We start from the raw sequence: 22,637 nt of genomic DNA, 5'->3' as shown, positions 1-22,637 counted from the left end.
GTGCCTAATGGTGCCCGACAGTATGTTCCTTGCAAGCAGTTATTTCAGTTCAGTTCTTTCCATGTCTTCTATGTGTTTTTATTGATTCAACAAGGCTATACATTGGGTGGAGAAAAGGGCAAAAGCAAATTGGATGGTTGATGCCACATAGATATCCCTCAACGGAATAGAAGCTATATTTGCATTTTGTATGACTGGAAACCAGAAATGTTAACATTTCTCATCCCTATGCTCTTAGTAAAAGAAGAGCAAGAGCGATAAAAGAACCGAATCCTTCTAATGCTTTTTTGTCTAAAGTACGCCTGTGTAGTACGGCAATATTGCTTGTTGCTCGAGAATCATCATACAACTTTTTCTTTTACCCTAATAACGACGATAGAGCCCTTTATCCATGGCTCTGTCCCCTTTCCTTGAGGCAGGACTTCGGCTTCGTCTCCTTGAATTGTAATCCCGGTAATTATCTCTATCTCTTCTGTTTGCTTGTTCGGGTCTGGGATGGCGATAATCAGTACTAGGGCTCGAACTCTCGCCATCCTTTTCTCGTACCCGGTCACCTATGCCACTATAGCTAGGGACATAAGAGTCCACACTTGTCTCCGGCCGACCACCGAATCGATTTTGATGCATTCTATCCTTTCCGGTTCTGTTAAATTGATTCCCGCCCCATGCTTGGTGGGTAGGCAATGGTGGTTTAGGCGGTAAACCGCCGTCTCTCTGCGGTATTTGGAAGGGTTGATTTATGCTCTCGATGCCTTGCCTCACTCGTACCGGATGAACCTCGTTGCCTCTATTATCATCATTTGTGCGCCGAAAATGGATGTCACGATTTCCGGTTGGATTCGACTTGCTAGCACGTGCAGCACCAGGGATACGGCTATTTCTGCTTTCCATGCCTGTTCTTGCTCCGGAGTTTGTCCACCCTCCACTTGGAGCCATACCAATGGACACCCCTGGTGGAGCAGGAGGCATTACCGCTCGTTGCCCACGATTTCTTTTCCTATCGAATTCGTGAGAGTCTTCGAAACACGGAAGCTCACCAGGGCGTGCTGGAAGCGGGTCCGTAAAGAAGTAAGGATGTTTCAGTGCGTCAATGGCATTTATCCTTTTTCGCCAATCCAGTTTGAGTAGCTCATTGAGAAGTGATAATGCAGTAGGGCTTAGACTATCGCGACATTAGTAAATCTCCATCTCTTGCTCTTCGAAAGAATTTTTTTTTTAAAAAAAAAAAGAGGTTGATGGATCATACTCCTTAAACACTTCATGTAGATTTCCTGATTTGAATCCGAAACTCTTGACACCTTCACAACCTGGAAGTGAACTCCATCCAGGCATATTCTCCTCAGTGGGTGTGCCCACCAGGTTGAATATAAGTTGTGCTTGGTTGAGATCACTATTTCCAGCAAGAATGGGTTTCCCCCTAAACATTTCACCAAAGACGCACCTGTGCTTGTTAGACAAGAAGCCACGAATGTGAATTGGTAGACCTACCCAGCACCCCACATATCAATAGCAGTTGTGTAGCGGCGGAGTTGGAGGAGAAGCTCTGGAGGACGATACCACCTAGTGACGACAAGAGTCGTATAATCTCGTCTTGCCTCTCCACCACCCTTACCAGACTGAGGCGGTGGTTCATCATATGGGCGTGCAAGCCCAAAATCAGCAATTTGAAGAATACCTCTGTTACTAATGAGTAAATTTGCAGCTATTCGACTGTCAGCCAAGATTATACATATAAGAATGGGTTGCACCATACCTTTCATATCACGATGCAAGATACGACTCTGCAATAAGTCAGACGAGCCCCTCACGAGCAAAGTTGAAGAAGAATAATACCTCATGTAGATATTTAAGCCCTTCAAGGAGCTGTAGCATATAGCATTTGACTTGTGACTCGGTGAAATGCACGGCTGGGTTTTCCAGAAGCCCCGAGAGATCATGCTCCATATACGGAGTGACCATATACATGCTTGGCTTCTTTCGTCCTTCCCCTTAAACATTTTCAGCGAGACTGCGGGGGGAAAAGCGTGCGATATATATATATTTTAGAGAAAGGAAGAAACATACCTTTGCTTCGCTCTACAGCCATCTCTCTGAGCTGGAGAATATTGGGATGTGAGAGCATTTTGAGCAATTTTATTTCACGCAGTGCCGTTATTGGAAACTTGGAACACCGATAAATTAGATGCCATGTCGGAGAGATAGAGTAGATAGAGAAGGATAGGGAGTACACAGGGTGACTCTTACACCATCCTTTTCATTATGCATAAGGATCTTCTTCAGGGCAACAACAGAGGCCTCCCTTTTTGATCTCGCCTTGTACACCTCACTGTGAAAGCTTCAGTATTGTCCTTTCCTGCAATTCTTCACCGGCACCTACCCAAAAGTACCTTCTCCAAGCTTTCCCAAAAGTTCAAAGTCACGGATGCTCGAACATCCATTAAACCGGGCGCTACCGTTTTGGTTTCTCTCAAGGGATGATGCAGCCATTTCCCTATTTGGCCTCTTTCTCGTCCGGGTGATACTTATAATTATACGACGATCTCTCAGGTTTCGAGAAGTACAAGGTTCGAGTGGCAGTAGGTACTTGTATGGAGTATGAAGCTGCGAATTTGCCGTCAACCACAGCAATTAATCCGACGCCCTCCTTGATGCGAACTCAGTACGTATGAGAGTCGCATATACTCGTAAGGGAAAGAAATGCAGCGAATAGGCCCCTAAGTAATCGGCGCAGGCTGTGTGGCGTTGCGTGTTGTGATTCTAGAAAGCCTTTGTTCTAGAATTCTAGAAAGCCTTTGAGAGGAATGGGGGTGGCATTTGGAAATCCATGAATAATTCGAGTTGGAGTGTTCAATTCATGTTTTGTTGTATTCTGGAATAACATCCGATCTCTTGCAATGATGTTCCTCGGAGTCACATGATCAAATAGAGCGTTCCGATTCCGCCGACGTTTTGCAACCAACAATTTGATAACGAACTTGCATCCTGGAATTGACAATATTAGAAGCCACAAAATCCAGTCGGTATGTACTCTTAGGGACACCCTTGAAGCTGAATTTGTTTGCTAAGTAGAACATCAGATATGGCTGCCAACCACCCGATCCACATTCATCCGGCACGGCCGCTCTATCGCTTTACAGCAACTGCTCTGGGTGCTAGCATGTGGTTCTTTGTACGATTCCCAGTCGAATTCTACTGGAGACTTTGCTGATTTCAAATCTCTTCCGACGTACAGCTAATGTATCGAGCCAAGAAGGATGGACCTGCTTTGTTGGGCTTGAAGCATCCCTGGGACCACTGAAATGCAATTTACATTGCGTTCCTTACGCTCCATAATTCCCTAAGCATCGAGAATTAAAGACATTATCTTAGTTATCCCGTCTATAACTTAAAGGGCATCCATAGTTTCATGGGGCTTCATCCTCTATCCAACTGGTATTTCATCTACTTCGAAATTGCGGACGCCCACGAGGATACCAATGATCTGGGCACAGAGGGCACATGTCTCTGTATTTATTGCTATTTGTATTCAATTCAGTTGTTTTGTCAATACCGTTATCCAAGGTGGGTTCATTTGACATAAGCCGCCTTCATGTCAACATATTTTCGAGGAGCACTTTATATTGACGGCGCCGTTTGCGGTGTCCTGGACGCAGCAGCATATACACCCTTCCCAAAATGCGGGCAAGGCGAGGGAAAAGCTGCCTTTCTGCTGTCCAGGACAATAGAAAGCTCCCGATTGCCAAAACAAGTAACCAGGTCTTGAAGTTGCTCGACAAAAATGTCAGTTGCATGACCCGAACGACCAATTTTGGCGCCCCCCAGAGCATACTGCTTGAGAGACATATATCTACAAGTATTGTAAAAAGGAATGGTGCTATCGCTCGTTAGTGAAAGTCAGGCACGAATATTGATGTTACTACCAACCGTTTGAGCTCATTGGCTCTCGAAAAGGTGGTCCGACACTGAGGACTACACTTATCAAGACATATTGGAAACACGAAAACAAGAATAATGCAGTGTTTTCGGAGTTTTCAATATTGCTTTTCTCTAAGTCCAGGCGAGGGGGTTTGAACCTGTGATAAGAATTAGACCACATATTCTTTAACGTTTAAGAGGTCTGTACTGACCATGGTTGTGACTGAACTGTTTTGAAGATTGTAAACTGAGCCAGAACGCATATCATGATTTGTCCGAGTAACGGAGTCAAGACCTTTCGTGAGACAAGGTCCGCAGTTGGCCGCTTTCTAGACAACTCAGGAGCAGGACCCGTCCAGCCCACTTTTGGAGACATGTCAATTAATGAACTGCGCTGGGCATAGTAGGTACTGATACTTACTGAATATGGCAATGGGCAATATAAGAGCCAAATCAATAAAAAGAAACTGAGAATGTCAGAAGCTGGATTATGTATATTGTCCTGATGTACATACCTGAAAGTCACCAAGGTTTGAAGCCGATGTGTACAAGAAACTGACAGAAGAAAACTGAATCGCTGAATAGAGGCTCATGTATTTGAAGCAGCAAAAACTGGTCACCAAAGCAGCTCGACCCTCCCTGTAGAGTATTAGCCGTAGATAATGATGGGGATAGGCTTCTAAACGTACTTAATCAAGGCTGGAACGCAGGAGATTTCAAAATGACGGCTTGTGAATGGCGCAGCTACAGACGCTTCAGCATCAGACAAAGAGATACCAACATCTGCCGCTTTCAATGCACCACAGTCATTTGCACCATCACCACAGAAACCACAACAGTAATCAAGTGACTGCAGTTTTTCCACAAGCTCATGTTTCTCATCAGGTGACATGCGAGCGAACACTTTTCCACGTACAAGTACCTGTAACTTACATTAGAAAGCGCGATATTCAGAGAATAAGTCATCAGTGCATACCCTTTTGAGCACTAACTCATTACCAAAGTCAACCAGCCATCGAAATACATCTCCACTGACTGCAAGCGAATATTTGTGCAAATTGCAGACATTACCAGGTACAGATAGATCAACAACCGCTGAATCTTGCAGGGGCTTGTTGCGGTTGTCAGTCGATGGCCTTCAAGGGCAAACAGGAAACATACCATAAGTGTATTCCCATCAAGTTTATGGGTCGAATCGTCAACATTCTCCCAAGATAGACACGCTTCCGGGTCATTGTAATTGCCTGTTTGTCAAAGAGTTAGAATCTACAAAATCATTAAGTGTGGTAACCAACCTTCTGCGAAATGTGGTATGAAACATGGTTCATCTGGGCTTATCAAGCCACACTCACGAGCAACTGAGACTGCAGTCAAGATATTGTCCCCTGTACACATGATATTCCGTATCCCTGCTTGATTCAGTTCTGTAATCACTTCAGTAGTCTCTGGTTTCAATTTATTCTCGAAAATGATGAAACCAGTGAATTTCAGATCACATTCTGCATCTGCACGTGTCATCTTCTGAACTTTCATCCAGCTAAGTTTCTGTTCATATTTGGCAGCACAGGCAATGACACGATAGCCCTTGTGGGTGTATTGACTTAAAAGATCTTCATAATCAACCGGTACTGCAGTGTCGGTCAGTAACATTGGGGTTTTACTGGGCTCACTTCCACTGACAGCTTTCAGGGCGGCATATAGCTTTAATGCTTTCCGGGGCGCCTTTCACATAGAAACTTGCACCAGCATCACCGAATTGCCTGACTATTACACTTGCGCGGCGAAGCTGCGGAAGAAATTCAAAATTCCGCAATACCCCAAGCTCTATTGATGGCTAATCGAAGTCACCGTTAGCCCTCAAGATTCAGGTACAACGCAGACTTGGTATGAGTCATCCAAAAAACAGGGTAACTCACATCTAAGCTTCCTACTCCGGGGTTAGTGATATGAGCTGCTGGAACAGGCGGCTTTGCTATGGACGGCATGATCGTGTCGTATTTTGAACTTGGCTGATCAGGCACATGACTGCCGCCTTCCTCATATGACCACCCAGTGAATTGGAACATTTTCACGTCAAGAGGATCGCCCAGCAATTCATCGTCCACAACGCGCAAGGAGTGGCATGTAGCCATTGTGTAAATTATATTTCGGCGCTTCTCGGGGTCTTGGGAATTATCTGCGGATGTCAAGGATGTAAGACACTCAGGCATCGGCTCAGATAAAAGTTCTGACAATCTGAGTACGGTACGTTAGCATATATTTGTATTGATATTTCATTAAGAACAAACCTCATATCACGATTCACAGTCCGTACTCCTAGTACATCCAATCCATCTTCGGTAAGTGTTCCCGTTTTATCAAAGCAGATAGCATCCAACTTGCCCCCCACATTTACCCTGAACATGTTTTAGCGCGAATAAATTAGACAAAACATGCTATTGCCTCACCTTTGCGGGCTGATGCAAAAGATCTTATGCTTTTTGAGTCTTGAAAGAGCAAAATTTGTGCCTATGGTCAGCGTAGCTGGTAGAGCTGGCGGCACAACAATTGTGATCAAATCAAGAGCCCTGACGATAATCAAATGCCAGGATAGCTTTCGCATCAACAGTCAGCTAAATGGGCAAGTTAAATCGATTATATGGAGCTTACCCCGAGTCTAAGGAAGTTGGCGAACGACGCTGCGAAGCCCAAAATTGCAATGAAAGCCATCACAGATATATACCGAAAGGAGTCTCGATAGAAACTGAAGCCTGATGGCTTTGGAAAGAGCATGGAGCGGACTAGCGCGCCTTTAGTTGTTAGGAAACCTGTTCTTACTACAATCGCCAGCGCAATGCCTTCATCATCTTCAGCATTCTGCGGCCGGCGAGCTCGAATAACTTTGGTTCCGCTGAAAAGGAAATGCTTTGCAACATCGGGGTGTACTGATGGGGCGCTTAGATCAAGATATCCGAGCGCATCGTCCGTCAAAGGAGACTTTGACACAGGAACAGATTCACCTTGTGTTTGGTCAGAACCTTATATTATCGACACAACAAAATGGTAGCACAAACCAGTGAGCATGCTTTCATTCACGATACAGTCCCCAGATAACAGGAGACAGTCGCAAGGGACTTCGTTCAATGATGGGTCGGAGAACTCGAAAACATCCCCAGGAACTAGCTCTCGAGATGGGACAGACCTCCCTAAGCCAGGTGTTAGATTGGAAAGAGGAAAAAAAGAGAATAAAAAGAAATGCAGGAGGGACAACTCACAAAACCCATTTCTTAATACACGCACATCACATTCAAAAAGTGACATCTCTCTGAGCCGGCGCATTGTCTGTGTCTTCTATGAGCAATCATGATGCACGCAGCTCCTTGCGACCTAGACTATGCATACCGATTTTGTTTCGATCACTGTCGCACTGATGCTTGAGACCGATATGAGAAATATACAAACAGCATAGTAGTAATATTCGTCTAGCGACCAAAGAATAAGACTGGCGACCTGAAATATATAAAACGGGTGAAAAGCCTTATTTGTGAGAACCAATCCTATGGGAGGGGGAAGGATCTATAAAACAAGCTACTTACTTCATCAATCAAGAGCTGAGGTACTGACTTTTGCTTGATATCCACAATATTGGTGCCAAATATTTGCTCTCGACTGTCGCGATCATCAGCGTCTAACCCGCCTCTCATCATTCTCACATTTTCCCATCTTTGATCCTTCCAGCCATTGAGCAAGCAAAATTTGTCCTCTAGCGGGTGGTAGAAAAATCGGAGATATCTGTAGTCGATATATCGTAAGGAAGAGATAGCCGGGTCGTTATCTTCATCATACAAATAGCATTGGGTGTCAGCAAAGACGGTAGAAATAGGACGACCGTACAGTTGACTGGAAACAACGTGAGTTGCAAATTGATTCCATTGGTCCTGCGCTTGATCAGCCAAATGGTAGACCAGGTTATTTGTATGTATAAACTCACCTCAACTGCGATCCAGTGGCATTTGCGAAGTGGGGTTGGTTTGCCAACCAACCATACTCTCAGCCTTGGTAACCATCGAAATAGCAGATAGGCGAATCCAAGAGTGAGAATGCAGAAAGTCACGTAGACTATGAAGCCACAAGTACTAGTAGTGAATCCAGCAAAAACAGCGGTTAGATCCTCTGACGCGATATATATCTTCTGGTTAAGCCTGGAGTCGGACGTTTTGTCCCGATAATGTGAGCTATTGGAAGCGCGTCGCGAAAGTAGAGGATCCTCAACTGAGGCTCTGGAAAAGGAGGGTCTTTTGGACCCGAGCGAGGATCTGGCTGGCTCTAAGTTCGCTTCATCAACACTACCCACAGACAAATCCTCGACGTCGCTTTCGACATCCAATGCCTCTGCATTTGGCCATTGTACGAAATCTTCTTCTTCTTGAAAATAGGTAAAGCTGACTGTAGAATCTTTTCGATTTCGACGATGAGAAAAGGAAGCGATGCTTGATGGAATACTCTCGGAGATTGGCCCATCGAAAACCTGTAATATAGTAAGTTTTAATTATATATCTTCACCAAGAAATAACAGAAATGATCAACAAACCTCATTGCGAGCCATTTCTACGTCTGAAATAAGGCTAATGTAGCGTCAGCTTAGCCCTTTATTCAGTGTGATTGGCTTTTTCTCTATTAACCTGCTTCTCATAGAATCACGCCGGTAGTCAACCTTGAAAGCTGAGGTCCCGGCCGAATCGTTTCCTGTCGGCCATGGTTCATTGTCATCCATCCCGCTGCACCTCGAGATAGGCAGGCCTGATGGGATGTGTGAAGTGGTCGACTATGATCTATACCAATATAGAATTGGTTATTGGACAGGCAGTTATCTTTGTGAAAACGTCACACAGGTATTGATCATGGGAAGTTTATGAAAGTTATGTAGAGTTACATGCGGGTAAAATGCGAGTAGATCTGGAGCTTATCGCTTGACATAATGAGTTCTGGCTAGTCACATGATTTTGTTTGCCTCTGGAAACTATAATGTCTGAACAACTACAGAGTACTTGCCATGAAGCCTGCTGAATGACGAATAATAGAATATTCAATTACCTTAAAGCAGCAATGTCAATCTATATGTATTTGTTTATTTGAAGGTGTGGTGTTCAAAAACTGTCCATAAGTACCTCCGCGATTAAGACAATTACAAATCCCACTAGATAATAAATGCAAAAGAAAATAATTTATTGCAGGTATGCGATGAGTATTTATTTATTGTCTTTATCAAGAGATGTATGAGTGTATACTCTGTTTCGAGGAATTATTATTGTTGGGAGCGTGTTGGCCGTCCAAAAAGGTTCTCAACAGCCAGCGCCTTCGTCCCGCCAAGCCCCTCGGCCCAAGGGCGCTAAGGATCCCACCAAGTATTCCAGACCTCCAAAACTACTCAGGCGTATCAAATTCTTTCTCATCATCTCCTTCTCCTCTCAACAGCCCCTCGACTCCATCCTACTCTTCTTATTTTCTGTTGGTCCAACCATCGCTATGTCTGAACCCATCAGAAACAAGAAGGCAGACTTTCCAGTCGCCCCGTAAGTACTGCTATGCGCTTCTTTTTTCTTTTTTTTTTCCCCGGTTGACTGACCGTCTTGTCTCATCAACAGTACGCCTCAAAATACACCCGCAAACAACGCCCCTATCTCTTCTCATGCCCAACAGCCTGGAGTCGCTAGCATCAAAGAAGGTAAAACATTTTTATCTTGAGGCTTTTACTCTACGTCCTCTTTCCTCATCCGCGATCCCCCCGTCCCCTCCCCGCTTCTTCTTTCATTCCTGACCAAATCGCTTTAGAATCTCTTGATCATGCTACGGCTGCTTCTCTTTTCGCAAGAAATCCTGGACTCGTATCCATGATCCAGGGAAAGCTTGGTTCTCTTGTTGGACGTTCGTCTGGCTATATCGAGTCGCTTCCTGTATCTGTCCGTCGACGTGTGGCCGGCCTCAAGGGTATCCAAAAAGAGCACGCGAAGCTGGAGGCTCAGTTCCAGGAGGAGGTCTTGGAGCTTGAGAAGAAATACTTCGCCAAATTTACCCCTCTTTATCAGAGACGTTCCACAATAGTCAACGGCGCCGTGGAACCGACTGACGATGAGGTTGATGCAGGACAAAAGGAAGAAGAGGAAGATGTAGGTGCGAAGGGAGGCGAAGAAGAGCCCAAGAAAGAAGAGGGCAAGGAGGCCGCAATGTCCGGCATTCCCGAATTTTGGCTGTCTGCCATGAAGAACCAGATTTCGCTCGCCGAGATGATTACCGAGCGGGATGAGGAAGCCTTGAAACATCTCGTTGACGTCCGCATGGAGTATCTCGACCGCCCAGGGTTCCGTCTTATCTTTGAATTTTCAGAAAACGAGTTTTTCACCAACAAAATAATTTCGAAGACCTATTATTACAAGGAGGAGAGCGGTTACGGTGGTTATTTCATTTATGATCATGCCGAAGGATCCAAGATCGACTGGAAATCCGACAAAGATCTTACAGTTCGTGTGGAGAGCAAAAAGCAGAGGAACAAAAGTAAGTTAAGAAGGGAAATTTAGGGAATAAGAGGACTTAAGCTAATTTGCTTCCTTTCCCTCAAGATACGAAGCAAACCCGTGTGGTCAAGGTTACAGTGCCCACAGAGTCGTTCTTCAATTTCTTTTCTCCCCCGCAGCCGCCAACGGATGATGATGATACTGTTGCCACTGACATCGAAGAGCGTCTTGAATTGGATTACCAACTTGGAGAGGATATCAAGGAAAAACTCATTCCCCGCGCAATCGATTGGTTCACTGGCGAAGCTCTTCAATTTGAGGAATTGGGTGATGACATGGAACCTGATGATTTTGACGACGAGGATGAAGACGACGAAGACGAGGATGAGGACGATGAGGATGATGATAGGAAATCTGACCGTGATATTGACGAGGATTCTGACGACGAAGAGGTAATTAATTCTCAAAACCGCCCCCATGGCCTTCGTTCCTCGATATCAATGGCTGCTAACTCGGATCAGGACGGTGCTTCCAAGCCCAAGAAGGAGGCGGCTGAGTGCAAACAAAGCTGAGCGTGTTGGTAGAAAATGCCCAGTCTAGCTATATGCTCCCAACGAAGCGCGATCTATGGCCGTGCATGCACAGCTTGTTGAGGTCCAGTCCCTAGTGGGAAGCTTTTCAGTTGCACTTTTTTCCTTTTTTTTTCTTTTTTGTTTCCCCTCCCCCATTTTCTTCTATTAGGTATTTCTAACTGTTCACGGTTATATTTTCATTTACCGCTGTTTCACTTAATATTCTTCTCTATTCATCTATCTGGCTTGAGCATACTACATGCAGTGCATGCTTCGCTTTGGTTGATGGATTTACGATGGAAACTCGGTGATTAGCGGGATGGAGGAAACTCATATCATCCCGCACTCAATTTTTCAAATGATTAGTAGTTCCCATGATGTCAGGTACAAATAGGGTCACAACAATACTGGTAGTATTTATTAGTCGGAGTTCCATACGAGTATGTAGTCCTGTATAATAGAGTACTCCGCTTTCTATAATAGGGGTAGTCGGAGGAACACCCAGAACAGGCATACTCAACCCCGGCTGGGGTCGAGGTTCCTTAGGGAAGTTGCCTGCCATGTGTGCTTGAATTACCTAACTTGTCTAGCTTGGCGCCGAGCTGTATGCTGACAATAAAACAAACATATTCGTGGACCTAGGATAAGCTGCGTGTGGCAGGGTCCGAATCTACGTTGGCCTGTCGGAAAATTGCTTTGGTGGTTTTGATGAGGAAATATAGTATGCATATACTGCAATGGTCCAAGTGAGAAGAAAATATTGGGTATGCTTGAACACACTGTTCGGGGTCTCATGTCAGAGGTTTTGAGAGCAGCTAGGGCTTAGGCCCGTTAAACAATCAAGAAAAAGCAGAAAGAGAGAGAGAGAGAGAGAGAGAGAGAGAGAGAACAGACGAACGAAAGAAAATGAATGGAGAAAAAAGGCCTCAATTCCGAAGGTTAGGAAATTGACACGGCAGCATAGATGCAGTCATGTACTAGACTGGGATTTGTGGAAATACTGTATATCTATATATATACATCCTGGTTCCCCGACTCTCAACTTACAGATTCACAGTCAAAAATGAAACAATGATGAGACTAAGACATGAGTTCCAGATCTGCAGCAAGATACCAAGGGAATCCAAGGCTTGTTTTTATCAAACATAAACATTCTATACTAGCAAAGAAGATGTGAAACATCTCAGAGGATCGCCTAAGGATGCTCAGCCCCGAGCCAGCTACTTGTATTATATTACTTCACGAAGTACGGAATAAAACCCAACTGATTATTGATAATAGTACAATTAAACTAACAGTAACCGGGCCCTGATGCAAAGAGCACATCGTTGTCAAAAGAAGGTAGCCGGTTACAAAGTATCTGCAAACATCTCTTACCGCCTCAGGCCAAATCCCTCACCGCTTGTCTTCATGATGGGCCCCTTGATGTTTGTTACAGCTTTGTGTATTATTACATCTAAACAGCAATAAGAATTACTCTATTCTCACTACAAGTACCATGCCACAGAAATAATATTGTAATATATTGAAACGAGTTTAATATTATTTTCCAATCCAGACAATTGCAACGCAGTTGTAACGAAAAATGATTATTACTGATTAAGTATTTGATACTCCATACGACTTATTTAGTGCTTGGCATTATTCTCAACGGTGGGGTTCTGGTTCCGACAAGTGGCGCGCGGCTCCCCAGCTCTTCAGGGGTTGTGGCTCGCTAGCTAAGTAATACTACTAATGGCCAGATCTTCGCCAGTCCAATATCTTCCGCCTAAGTTTATTCAATATTGAACACATGCCATTTTTGTTGAATCACGAAAGAGCCAGCGAGCGAATGCAACATACGTGATAAAGTCGCGCACTTCTACGACATATACGAGAAACCGCTGTGCCTCTTAAATGCCGATATCAGTATAGGCTCCCCGGTTCGACTTCGTTTGGATTGAGGGTATCAAAGGTGCATATCTTCCACGATCTCGATGGCGCACAACTACGAGGTTGGGACGAGGGCCTGGCAGCCCGAGCCGACTGAAGGATGGGTTGCATCCGAAGTTAAGGAGAAGTTGGTTGATGGGGACAAAGTGCAGCTGGTGTTCGAGTTGGAAAATGGAGAGGTTTGTCTCTCAAACACCATCATCGTCATAATCGATTCCAAAACCATCAACGTCGACCGTCATCTGTCATGAACTGACCATTATCCGTTTGAGAAGACAAAAACAATCGAAACAACCCAAGCCGAGCTCCAGGTGGATAATAATCCAAAGCTGCCCCCACTAATGAATCCTGCGATGCTCGAAGCTAGCGAGGATCTTACAAATCTATCCCATTTAAATGAACCGGCTGGTTTGTATGCCCGGTCCGAAGATAAAGAGACAGAATGAAATTAATGGTTATACAGTCCTCCAGGCTATAAAACTCCGCTATGCCCAAAAAGAAATATATACCTACAGTGGAATTGTACTGATCGCGACAAATCCCTTTGCTCGGGTAGACTCGCTCTATGTTCCGCAAATGGTGCAGGTGTACGCGGGGAAGCATCGAGCTTCACAGGCACCGCATCTGTTCGCTATTGCAGAGGAGGCGTTCGCGTAAGTATACGCTCACTGCTCTCTTTATAGGCCACAAGGACTGATCTTGGTACTCTTCAGAGATATGCTTCGGGATGGGCAGAATCAGACGATCGTGGTCTCCGGTGAATCAGGTGCCGGCAAGACGGTTAGCGCTAAGTACATTATGCGTTATTTCGCGACTCGCGAGTCCTCGGATCAGCCTGGAAAATACACCACGAGCAGAGCAGATGCTATCAGTGAAACCGAAGAGCAGATATTGGCCACTAATCCAGTGATGGAGGCCTTCGGAAACGCCAAAACAACTCGCAATGACAATTCTTCACGATTCGGCAAATACATTGAGATAATGTTTGATCAGAAGACGAACATTATCGGCGCGAAGATTCGAACGTATCTCCTGGAAAGATCGAGATTAGTGTTTCAGCCCCTGAAAGAGCGCAACTACCACATTTTCTACCAGCTCGTGGCTGGTGCATCGGACTCTGAGAAACAAGAACTTGGCCTTATGTCAGTTGAAGATTTCGACTATCTCAACCAGGGTGGCACATCGACGATAGATGGCGTTGACGATCAGGCTGAGTTCAACGCAACAAGAAAGTCGCTGTCCACGATTGGCGTACCAGAACAGACACAGGCGGAAATCTTCCGTATCCTTGCAGCTTTGCTGCATCTTGGCAACGTCAAGATTGCAGCTACACGAACCGAGTCCTCCTTGTCCTCGGAAGAGCCATCTCTTGTCCGCGCTTGTGAATTGTTTGGTATCGATGCCAATGAATTTGCAAGGTGGATCGTCAAGAAACAGCTTATTACAAGAGGAGAGAAAATTACTTCGAATTTGACACAGCAACAAGCCATAGTCGTACGGGATTCAGTCGCCAAGTTCATTTACTCCAGCCTGTTCGACTGGCTTGTGGACAAAATAAACCGTGGTCTAGCAAGAGATGAGGTACTGGACAGAGTGAGATGCTTCATTGGCGTGCTAGATATTTACGGGTTTGAACATTTTGCCAAGAATTCTTTTGAACAATTCTGCATCAACTACGCAAACGAGAAACTGCAGCAGGAGTTCAACCAGCATGTTTTCAAACTCGAACAAGAAGAATACGTGCGGGAGCAAATTGATTGGACCTTCATTGACTTCTCGGACAATCAACCATGCATCGACCTTATCGAAGCGAAGCTTGGCATTCTATCCCTGTTGGACGAAGAGTCAAGGTTGCCTATGGGATCTGATGAACAATTTGTGACAAAGCTTCATCACAATTTCGCCGCCGACAAGCAGAAATTTTACAAGAAACCTCGCTTCGGAAAATCAGCCTTCACTATTTGCCATTATGCTGTTGATGTCACCTACGAGTCTGACGGCTTCATTGAAAAGAACAGAGACACAGTCCCAGATGAGCACATGGAGATCTTACGCAACTCCTCGAATGAGTTCGTGAAGGAGATTTTGGATACAGCTGCTGTTGTTCGCGAAAAAGACTCAGCCTCGATCTCCTCGTCCAAACCAGTTGCAGCCCCAGGGCGCCGGATCGGAGTTGCTGTTAACCGCAAGCCTACGCTGGGTGGGATTTTCAAGTCCTCGTTGATTGAACTCATGAATACGATCAACTCCACCGATGTGCATTATATACGCTGCATCAAGCCCAACGAGGCGAAAGAGCCCTGGCAATTCCAAGGGCCCATGGTGCTCAGTCAGTTGAGAGCTTGTGGTGTTCTTGAGACAGTTCGGATAAGCACCGCTGGCTATCCAACTCGCTGGACATATGAAGAGTTTGCCATTCGCTACTACATGTTGTGCCATTCCTCTCAATGGACTTCCGAGATCAAAGAGATGTGCCATGCCATTTTGCAGAAAGCCCTAGGGGATGGTACTCAGCAAAAGCAAGATAAGTACCAGCTTGGTTTGACGAAGATATTTTTCAGGGCTGGAATGCTTGCTTTCCTTGAGAATCTTCGTACCTCAAGGTTGAATGAGTGTGCAATTATGATTCAAAAGAATTTGCGATGCAAGTATTATCGACGCCGGTACCTCCATGCGCGTGATTCCATTCTCACTACACAGGCTTTGATAAGGGGGTTCTTGGCAAGACAACGTGCGAACGAAGTGCGTCAAGACCAGGCTGCAACAACAATCCAAAGGGTATGGAGGGGTCAGAAGGAAAGAAAGAATTATAACCTGATCCGTGGAGACTTCATACTTTTCCAGTCGGTCGCTAAAGGATTCCTCCGTCGCCGGAATATAATGAACACGATACTTGGAAATGCGGCGAAGACCATTCAGCGAGCATTTCGATCGTGGCGTCAATTGCGTGACTGGCGACAATATCGTCGGAGAGTTGTTATGGTTCAGAATCTCTGGAGAGGAAAAGAAGCCAGAAGCCAGTACAAGAAGCTACGTGAGGATGCGAGAGATTTGAAGCAGATCTCCTACAAGCTGGAAAACAAGGTGGTGGAGTTGACTCAATATCTTGAGTCATTGAAACGGGAAAACAAAACATTGAATTCGCAACTAGAAAATTACGACACCCAAGTTAAATCTTGGAGAAGCCGCCATAATGCGTTGGAAGCACGTTCTCGTGAGCTGCAGGCCGAAGCTAATCAGGCTGGCATTGCCACTGCTCGACTTACTGCGCTTGAGGAGGAGATGAACAAACTGCAACAAAATCACAACGAGGCGCAGGCGAACATCAAACGTCTACAAGAAGAAGAGAAAGCTTCAAGAGAGTCCATCCAATCCGCTAATCTCGAGTTAGAAAGACTTCAAAAACTTGACGCAGAGCACGAAAATGACAAAGCTACCCTCCGCCAGCAGGTTGCCGACCTCGAAGAGCAGCTGGAGCTCGCGAAGCGGAATGTACCCGTGAATGGCGGCAATGCAGACCCACTGAATGGTGGCCCTATTCAGCCGCCTGCCAGTGGCTTAATCAACCTAGTTTCCTCCAAGAAGCCCAAACCCAAGCGTCGCAGTGCTGGTGCGGAAAGAATCGATACTGATCGCTTTAGCGGGGCATATAACCCCCGGCCCGTGTCTATGGCAATCCCAACTTCTTCCGTTGGACGACAAAATTTGGCTGGTTCCTCGTTTTCACCAGGCTTGGATACCGTTGAGGTGGAACTCGAGAATCTCTTATCGGAGGAAGACGAACTCAATGAGGAGGTTACGATGGGCCTGATTCGCAACCTCAAAATTCCTTTGCCCAGCTCTACACCGCCGCCGACTGAGAAGGAGGTCCTCTTCCCTGCCTATCTCATTAATCTTGTCACTTCAGAAATGTGGAATAACGGCTTTGTAAAGGAGTCCGAGCGCTTCCTGGCTAATGTCATGCAATCTATTCAGCAAGAGGTCATGCAGCATGATGGTGACGATGCTATCAATCCGGGAGCTTTCTGGCTTTCCAACGTACACGAAATGCTCTCCTTCGTGTTCCTTGCCGAAGACTGGTACGAAGCGCAAAAGACGGATAATTACGAATATGACCGCCTCTTGGAGATTGTCAAACACGACCTGGAGAGCTTGGAATTCAACATCTACCACACATGGATGAAAGTCCTGAAAAAGAAGCTTTACAAGATGATAGTCCCTGCCATCATCGAATCGCAGTCCCTTCCTGGATTCGTCACGAGTGAAACGAATCGATTCCTCGGGAAGCTTCTTCCTTCGAACAATAACCCAGCTTATAGCATGGACAACCTTCTTAGCCTTCTGAACAACGCTTACAAGGCAATGAGGGCCTTCTATCTGGAGGACTCCATCATCACGCAAACGGTTACAGAGCTTCTTCGATTAGTCGGTGTTACGGCTTTCAACGATCTGCTCATGCGACGAAACTTCCTGTCTTGGAAGCGCGGCCTTCAAATAAACTACAACATTACGCGGATTGAAGAATGGTGCAAGAGTCATGACATGCCAGAAGGCACTTTGCAGCTCGAACATCTCATGGTAAGAAAGTCTCCAAGAATATATGCAATGCATTAGGTCCAATACTAACTCCGGCGCAGCAAGCAACCAAGCTCCTTCAGTTGAAGAAGGCGACCCTTAATGACATCGAAATAATTCAAGATATCTGTTGGATGTATGACCCGCTCCAAATAAAGTCATTGTTTAATACTTGATCATGGGTTAACGAAAATTCAGGCTCTCTCCGAACCAAATCCAGAAACTGTTGAACCAGTACCTTGTTGCGGATTATGAGCAGCCAATAAACGGCGAGATCATGAAGGCCGTAGCTTCTCGGGTCACAGAAAAGAGCGACGTATTGCTTTTGACGCCCGTTGATATGGAAGATAGCGGGCCATACGAAATTGCCGAACCACGTGTTATTACGGCCTTGGAAACCTATACGCCATCTTGTGAGTGGACTCTGAAGCTGTAGAGATTGCCCTGGTCGCTAATAATTTTCAAAAGGGCTTCAAACGCCGCGATTGAAGCGTCTTGCTGAAATTGTCTCGGCCCAAGCAATGGCCCAGCAAGAGAAGCTCGAGATGGCGGAGAATGGCGCCGCTACGCCAATTGATGGATAGTGTACAGCGTGAGTGTGTTTTGTTGTTTTGTACTAAACATGGATGGATCATGATACGACTTTTGCATCTGTGGAATGTGGGATTGGATACTGTCAGCCTTCTTTCCTTTTTTTGAGATGTGATATGATATATGGTTGCAATTTACAATAGATAGATAGTGTGAAGAATATCTTTGCGTCAACGAAAGAGGATCTAAGAACATTCATTGAATCCTAAGAAATGATTATCTGGGTGTAAATTATTTCTAGGATGACACTCGGGGTTCGCTATCATGTCGATAATTTTTAGCACTACGGCAAAGGATCTGTGTTAGGATCTCCAGGCGGCGTCTTGGTGGAGAAGACGTGCCTCGTTTTACCCTTGCACAACTGCACTTCGTTTTTACTCTCACCGCACTTTTTTTTTTTTCTACCTGGCGATTCATTGCGAGTGGCATCATGGCTCCATTGAACAAATTGAATTTTATTACCGGAAATAAGAACAAACTGGCAGAGGTGAGGGCGATACTTGGAAGCGTCATTAATGTTGAAAACCAATCTGTCGATGTGCCCGAGATCCAAGGAACAATCGAGGAGATAGCCAAGGAAAAGTGCAGAAGTGCAGCGGAAGTGGTAAGTAACAGAACTACTGGAATTTATGGCTCTGTTTCCTGTTCGCGAGCCGTATCATGTGCCAATACCAGTGGCTTATGATCGGAGCAGGTCGGGGGTCCTGTCTTGACAGAGGACACAGCTCTCGAATTTCATGCATTGAAAGGCCTTCCTGGTCCATACATGTAGGTCCTTCATTCTTATCCTCAAAGGCTAGTATGTGATACTAATGATGTCCAAAGCAAATCATTCCTTGATGCCTTGGGCCTTGAAGGTTTGAACAGGATAATTGATTCCTTCGAGGATAGGACGGCCGAGGCCGTATGTACATTTGCGTTTTGTCGCGGTCCTGGCGCAGAACCAATTCTATTCCAGGGAAGAACCGAGGTAAGGAGTACCTCGTGTCGGGATGTATTACTCGAGATCTAACTTCAAATCCAAAGGGTGTGATCGTGAGGCCAAGAGGCCCAACGAATTTTGGTACGTGAGGCATATTTATATCTACTATGGAACCCGCCCGAACGCTTACCCATGTACGATTCGCAGGATGGGATCCAATTTTTGAGTATCAAGGGACCACGTACGCCGAAATGGACAAGGAAGCGAAGGTGAGACATGAAGGGCTTCTTATCTTCGTCCCTCTGCTGCAGTGTGTTAACTTTCCGGAACAGAACCAAATCTCCCATCGGTACAAGGCCTTGGTGAAGCTGCAGCATTGGCTAGCTGAGGGACAAGCCTAAAATTCTGATCTTGAGACGGCAGCATAATATATAGGTATCACATATATCCGTATTTAGTCCTAATTCTCGGCCTGTGTGCGTTTCCATGACTCCACCCAAGTCGAGATTCTGGCGCAATTGCTTTCTACATCGTCGTCCTTTTCGCTGTTCAGTTCAACCACAATTTCTTCATCGAAAGATTCATGGGCTTCCTCCAGTAGCACGCCGAAAATCTCGGAATCCAGGTTCTCTTGCAACTTCGACTCAGGGTATGCTCTGTAGTGGAATTTGATTAGCCAAGTAGACTATAAGATTGAAGGCAGAAAGAAGTAACAAAAATAACAGGCTAACTAATAGTTACCTTGTTGATAGACGATCATAATGCGTTGATGTAGACGGACATCTCAAGACGACGACAAGGTCTATCCAGGATTTGGGAAACAAATCGCATGCGTGCCAATCGATCAAATAACCACCTTGAAGCACTTCATCTTCAATTGCATCCAGGAGCTGCAAGAAAAGGGACAGAGGTCAGTAGGAAATCATGGAACGTGTAAGAGAGAAACTCTACTTTATCCTCATCCACAACCCAAGTTTCCAATTCTTGATCGTAAGTCTCAAAACAATTCCGCTCCTTTGCGATCTTGTTAATGGACAGGTGCCGTAACCCAGTATCTTGTGCCAATTGTTCGCAGTGAACAGTCTTTCCCACTCCAGGGGTGCCGGTTATAATCACATTCGGCGACTCTCGCATTATGTACCCAGCAGCAAGAATACCGAGTTGGGCGAATTATGTATCAATTGGATATTCTCTTCGCGTTTGCGACGCTCTGATAGTAAATCGGAGATAACGAGGGAAAAATTTCAGTGGGGCAGATCCCTGGATAAATTCGGACCGCTTATCGCTTATCACTTATCGCCCTAGAACTATGTACAAGGTTCAAGAAGTCCATTAAACTATATTTGGGTATTGTTTCTACTGAAGTTGAAATATATCAAAGGGAGACATGTAGATTCTTGTTGGTGAGCAGACTGGTGTAACATTGGAAAACGAGTTCCATACAATATGTGCGGTCTATGTACTGATTATCATTTAGCAGAATCAACACAAGACCCAAGCACAGGCAGTCTGAATGGGTTAGCGGAGCCCTAGAATGGAAAGTAGAAGAACTTACTTCAACGTTTCAAAGAGCTTATACTTTTGCAGGTAAGCCGATCCTCGCCGATATGCCTTTAGAAGTCGTGCAGGGTCAGGGACTTTTGCACTCGTTCCTACGAGGCGCTTGATCGCCTGAGAAGTCCTGAACATGGGATCAAATACCAATAAGTTTGCGGTTCCATTATCTCGAATTTCGAACCCAACAACGGTCAATGAGTGCCCTAGCCATTCCAATATTAGACCATGCCACCCAATTAAGCTCACACAAGACCAGAGTAATAAGAGACAACAGGAGCCCTACCTTGGTGTTGGAAGTAAATGGGGCCTAGCTCTGTGACAATCACCTTACCATTTATACCTAACGAGCAGGCTTGTCGAAAGTACGCAGCAACGTCCATGTACAGAGCATCGTGAGCACGCATATCTTTCGTCTCTGCGAGACTATTGGCTTCGCACCTGTTTTTTGTTAGGCCCGCATACCTATATATCTTGTAGAAGGAGCACTCACTGTATCCCAAGGCTTGAAAAGAGGGCTTGAGCCTACAGATATTTAGATATATGCATGCCAAGAACCATTGACAATGATGGGTCTCACCTCAGGTGTCCCTATGTATTTCCTAGTTCCACGAATGCCTCCAGTCTCAACCCTACCAACGCTGTTAAATCCAATGTCCCACGCGTTTTCGATCATATCTTGTAATTCCAGGATTGTCGGCAACCCTTTTTGAAAATGCTCATGCCCCGGGGTCCTAGCTTCTTGGATATAAGAGATGAGCATTTGTATGTTCCTGTAGCCACAGAATCCACCTTCCCGCGGCATCTTGAAGATATGACGGACGTCAGGGCTACAGAGAAAAGCACGCTGGACAGACGTGTCTTGTTCACATAGCTTGGCTAGCACCGGGATGACATGACTGGCCTCGTTTTCAATCGTCACATGTTTTGAAAGTGTGCCATCGGAAGATATTTGATTTGACTGCGTCATCTTCGGGCCTTTTTCCAGCATCTTCAACAACCAAGATGGCATCCGCTTTTCGTTGGCATGAGGCCCTAATTCGGCCCGCTATCTTATAGTAAGCAAAATGTGGCCTCCGGATATATGTAGAAGCATGTAAATTAAAATCTCACCCCAAGCCTTTTCACGCTTCCGACCGATGTGGTCTTGTGGTATGCAGTCTTTGAACGAGGATTATGTGCTTTACCTGCTTCCGTCCGGAATGCATACTTGTCTTGGACACTGTATCTATCATCGAAATCATCAAATCGGTGGCCATCCGGTTTTTCCACGAGTGCTCCTGATTGCGGCGATGCTGAATCTTCATGGGCAACTTCTTCTGCAAAGTGCAGGTCCAAGTGAGTAGACAGCTCAGTATTCATGACTACTTCCCCACAGCCATGCGGACAGTCGACATATTTGTCCGTTTGAAATTCCGTTTCGTCCCAAACTGAAGGCCGCTGGCATTCCAACGCTGCGTCTTGTGGTTGCATAGTGAGTTGACCATACTCAGTGCCAGATATCCCATTTTCAGGGTGACAGAATTCAATATGCTCCACAACGAAGTGGGAGTCCGTATCGAAAAAGGGACAGAATGGGCAAGATGAAATGTCCACGTCTTGATGGCCCATGAGCGTATGTGCAATTCGTGTTAACAATAGATGCCCGATATGTTTGCAAAATTTCGCAGCAGTATTTTATTGCCTTTCGTCGGTTTCAAGTTAGCAAAGTTAGCAGAAATCCTGGAAATGAAAAATCCTACCAAGGCAAAACTGCTGTATGGAATATTATGTCAAAATATATTAAATCTAGCCAAATTTGTGTATTAATGCCCCCGTCTCTGAGTCAAGAAAAGTATTCGATGAATTTTTAGAGGCGAGATGTACGGGCGATACTGGATTACTGCATATGGTATAGCGGTTTTTACTATTGCCGCTCTACTATCATGTGTGCTCTCTCTATAGCATCTCCATGATTGCTTCAATACAACTATCTACGGAATACCCTGTGCCCTGTATGTTTTCCATTCAATGGCAGATGAACAAACCGAATCTTGCCCCGCCCAATCATTCCGGCGGCCATTCATTACAGATACAATTAAAAAC

General features: G+C 45.3%; 7 protein-coding genes across 7 annotated transcripts; 3 read left to right on the top strand and 4 right to left on the bottom strand.

The window, feature by feature from the left end:
- Positions 1-363: 363 nt before the first annotated feature.
- Positions 364-2,487, bottom strand: BUR1 (CDC2/CDK family serine/threonine-protein kinase; the record flags this gene model as incomplete). The annotated part of the gene is made up of 8 exons (XM_043275778.1): positions 364-1,162; positions 1,247-1,441; positions 1,489-1,702; positions 1,754-1,781; positions 1,834-1,988; positions 2,065-2,161; positions 2,245-2,326; positions 2,378-2,487. 8 exons carry the CDS (start codon positions 2,485-2,487, stop codon positions 364-366), a joined length of 1,680 nt encoding a protein of 559 aa, XP_043132351.1.
- A 1,621-nt stretch (positions 2,488-4,108) lies between these two features.
- Positions 4,109-8,668, bottom strand: ACHE_11230S (putative P-type ATPase; the record flags this gene model as incomplete). Its single annotated transcript, XM_043275777.1, has 19 exons — positions 4,109-4,278; positions 4,337-4,382; positions 4,431-4,554; positions 4,605-4,837; positions 4,892-5,026; positions 5,077-5,159; positions 5,211-5,543; positions 5,596-5,749; positions 5,832-6,150; positions 6,204-6,311; positions 6,363-6,508; positions 6,565-6,914; positions 6,969-7,100; positions 7,170-7,236; positions 7,297-7,431; positions 7,491-7,832; positions 7,886-8,422; positions 8,486-8,519; positions 8,577-8,668. 19 exons carry the CDS (start codon positions 8,666-8,668, stop codon positions 4,109-4,111), a joined length of 3,540 nt encoding a protein of 1,179 aa, XP_043132350.1.
- A 752-nt stretch (positions 8,669-9,420) lies between these two features.
- On the top strand, positions 9,421-10,978 carry nap1 (histone chaperone NAP1; the record flags this gene model as incomplete). The annotated part of the gene is made up of 5 exons (XM_043275775.1): positions 9,421-9,467; positions 9,540-9,619; positions 9,727-10,446; positions 10,512-10,858; positions 10,928-10,978. 5 exons carry the CDS (start codon positions 9,421-9,423, stop codon positions 10,976-10,978), a joined length of 1,245 nt encoding a protein of 414 aa, XP_043132349.1.
- Positions 10,979-12,954: 1,976 nt separating this feature from the next.
- MYO2 (type V myosin) lies at positions 12,955-18,069 on the top strand (the record flags this gene model as incomplete). The annotated part of the gene is made up of 7 exons (XM_043275774.1): positions 12,955-13,089; positions 13,186-13,318; positions 13,374-13,563; positions 13,624-17,488; positions 17,548-17,621; positions 17,684-17,898; positions 17,954-18,069. 7 exons carry the CDS (start codon positions 12,955-12,957, stop codon positions 18,067-18,069), a joined length of 4,728 nt encoding a protein of 1,575 aa, XP_043132348.1.
- Positions 18,070-18,506: 437 nt separating this feature from the next.
- Positions 18,507-19,399, top strand: HAM1 (non-canonical purine NTP pyrophosphatase; the record flags this gene model as incomplete). The annotated part of the gene is made up of 6 exons (XM_043275773.1): positions 18,507-18,680; positions 18,771-18,844; positions 18,902-19,046; positions 19,103-19,139; positions 19,206-19,267; positions 19,331-19,399. 6 exons carry the CDS (start codon positions 18,507-18,509, stop codon positions 19,397-19,399), a joined length of 561 nt encoding a protein of 186 aa, XP_043132347.1.
- A 59-nt stretch (positions 19,400-19,458) lies between these two features.
- Positions 19,459-20,132, bottom strand: FAP7 (nucleoside triphosphates FAP7; the record flags this gene model as incomplete). The annotated part of the gene is made up of 3 exons (XM_043275772.1): positions 19,459-19,654; positions 19,740-19,888; positions 19,950-20,132. The coding sequence occupies 3 exons, from the start codon at positions 20,130-20,132 to the stop codon at positions 19,459-19,461; spliced, it is 528 nt and encodes a 175-aa protein (XP_043132346.1).
- A 417-nt stretch (positions 20,133-20,549) lies between these two features.
- On the bottom strand, positions 20,550-22,163 carry ACHE_11225S (C78 family peptidase; the record flags this gene model as incomplete). The annotated part of the gene is made up of 5 exons (XM_043275771.1): positions 20,550-20,758; positions 20,839-20,993; positions 21,046-21,077; positions 21,133-21,600; positions 21,666-22,163. The coding sequence occupies 5 exons, from the start codon at positions 22,161-22,163 to the stop codon at positions 20,550-20,552; spliced, it is 1,362 nt and encodes a 453-aa protein (XP_043132345.1).
- Between the last annotated feature and the right edge of the window lie 474 nt (positions 22,164-22,637).

This window comes from Aspergillus chevalieri, chromosome 1, assembly GCF_016861735.1.
Source record: "Aspergillus chevalieri M1 DNA, chromosome 1, nearly complete sequence".
Classification (NCBI taxonomy): domain Eukaryota; kingdom Fungi; phylum Ascomycota; class Eurotiomycetes; order Eurotiales; family Aspergillaceae; genus Aspergillus; species Aspergillus chevalieri.
This window is presented reverse-complemented; position numbering and strand designations above follow the sequence as displayed.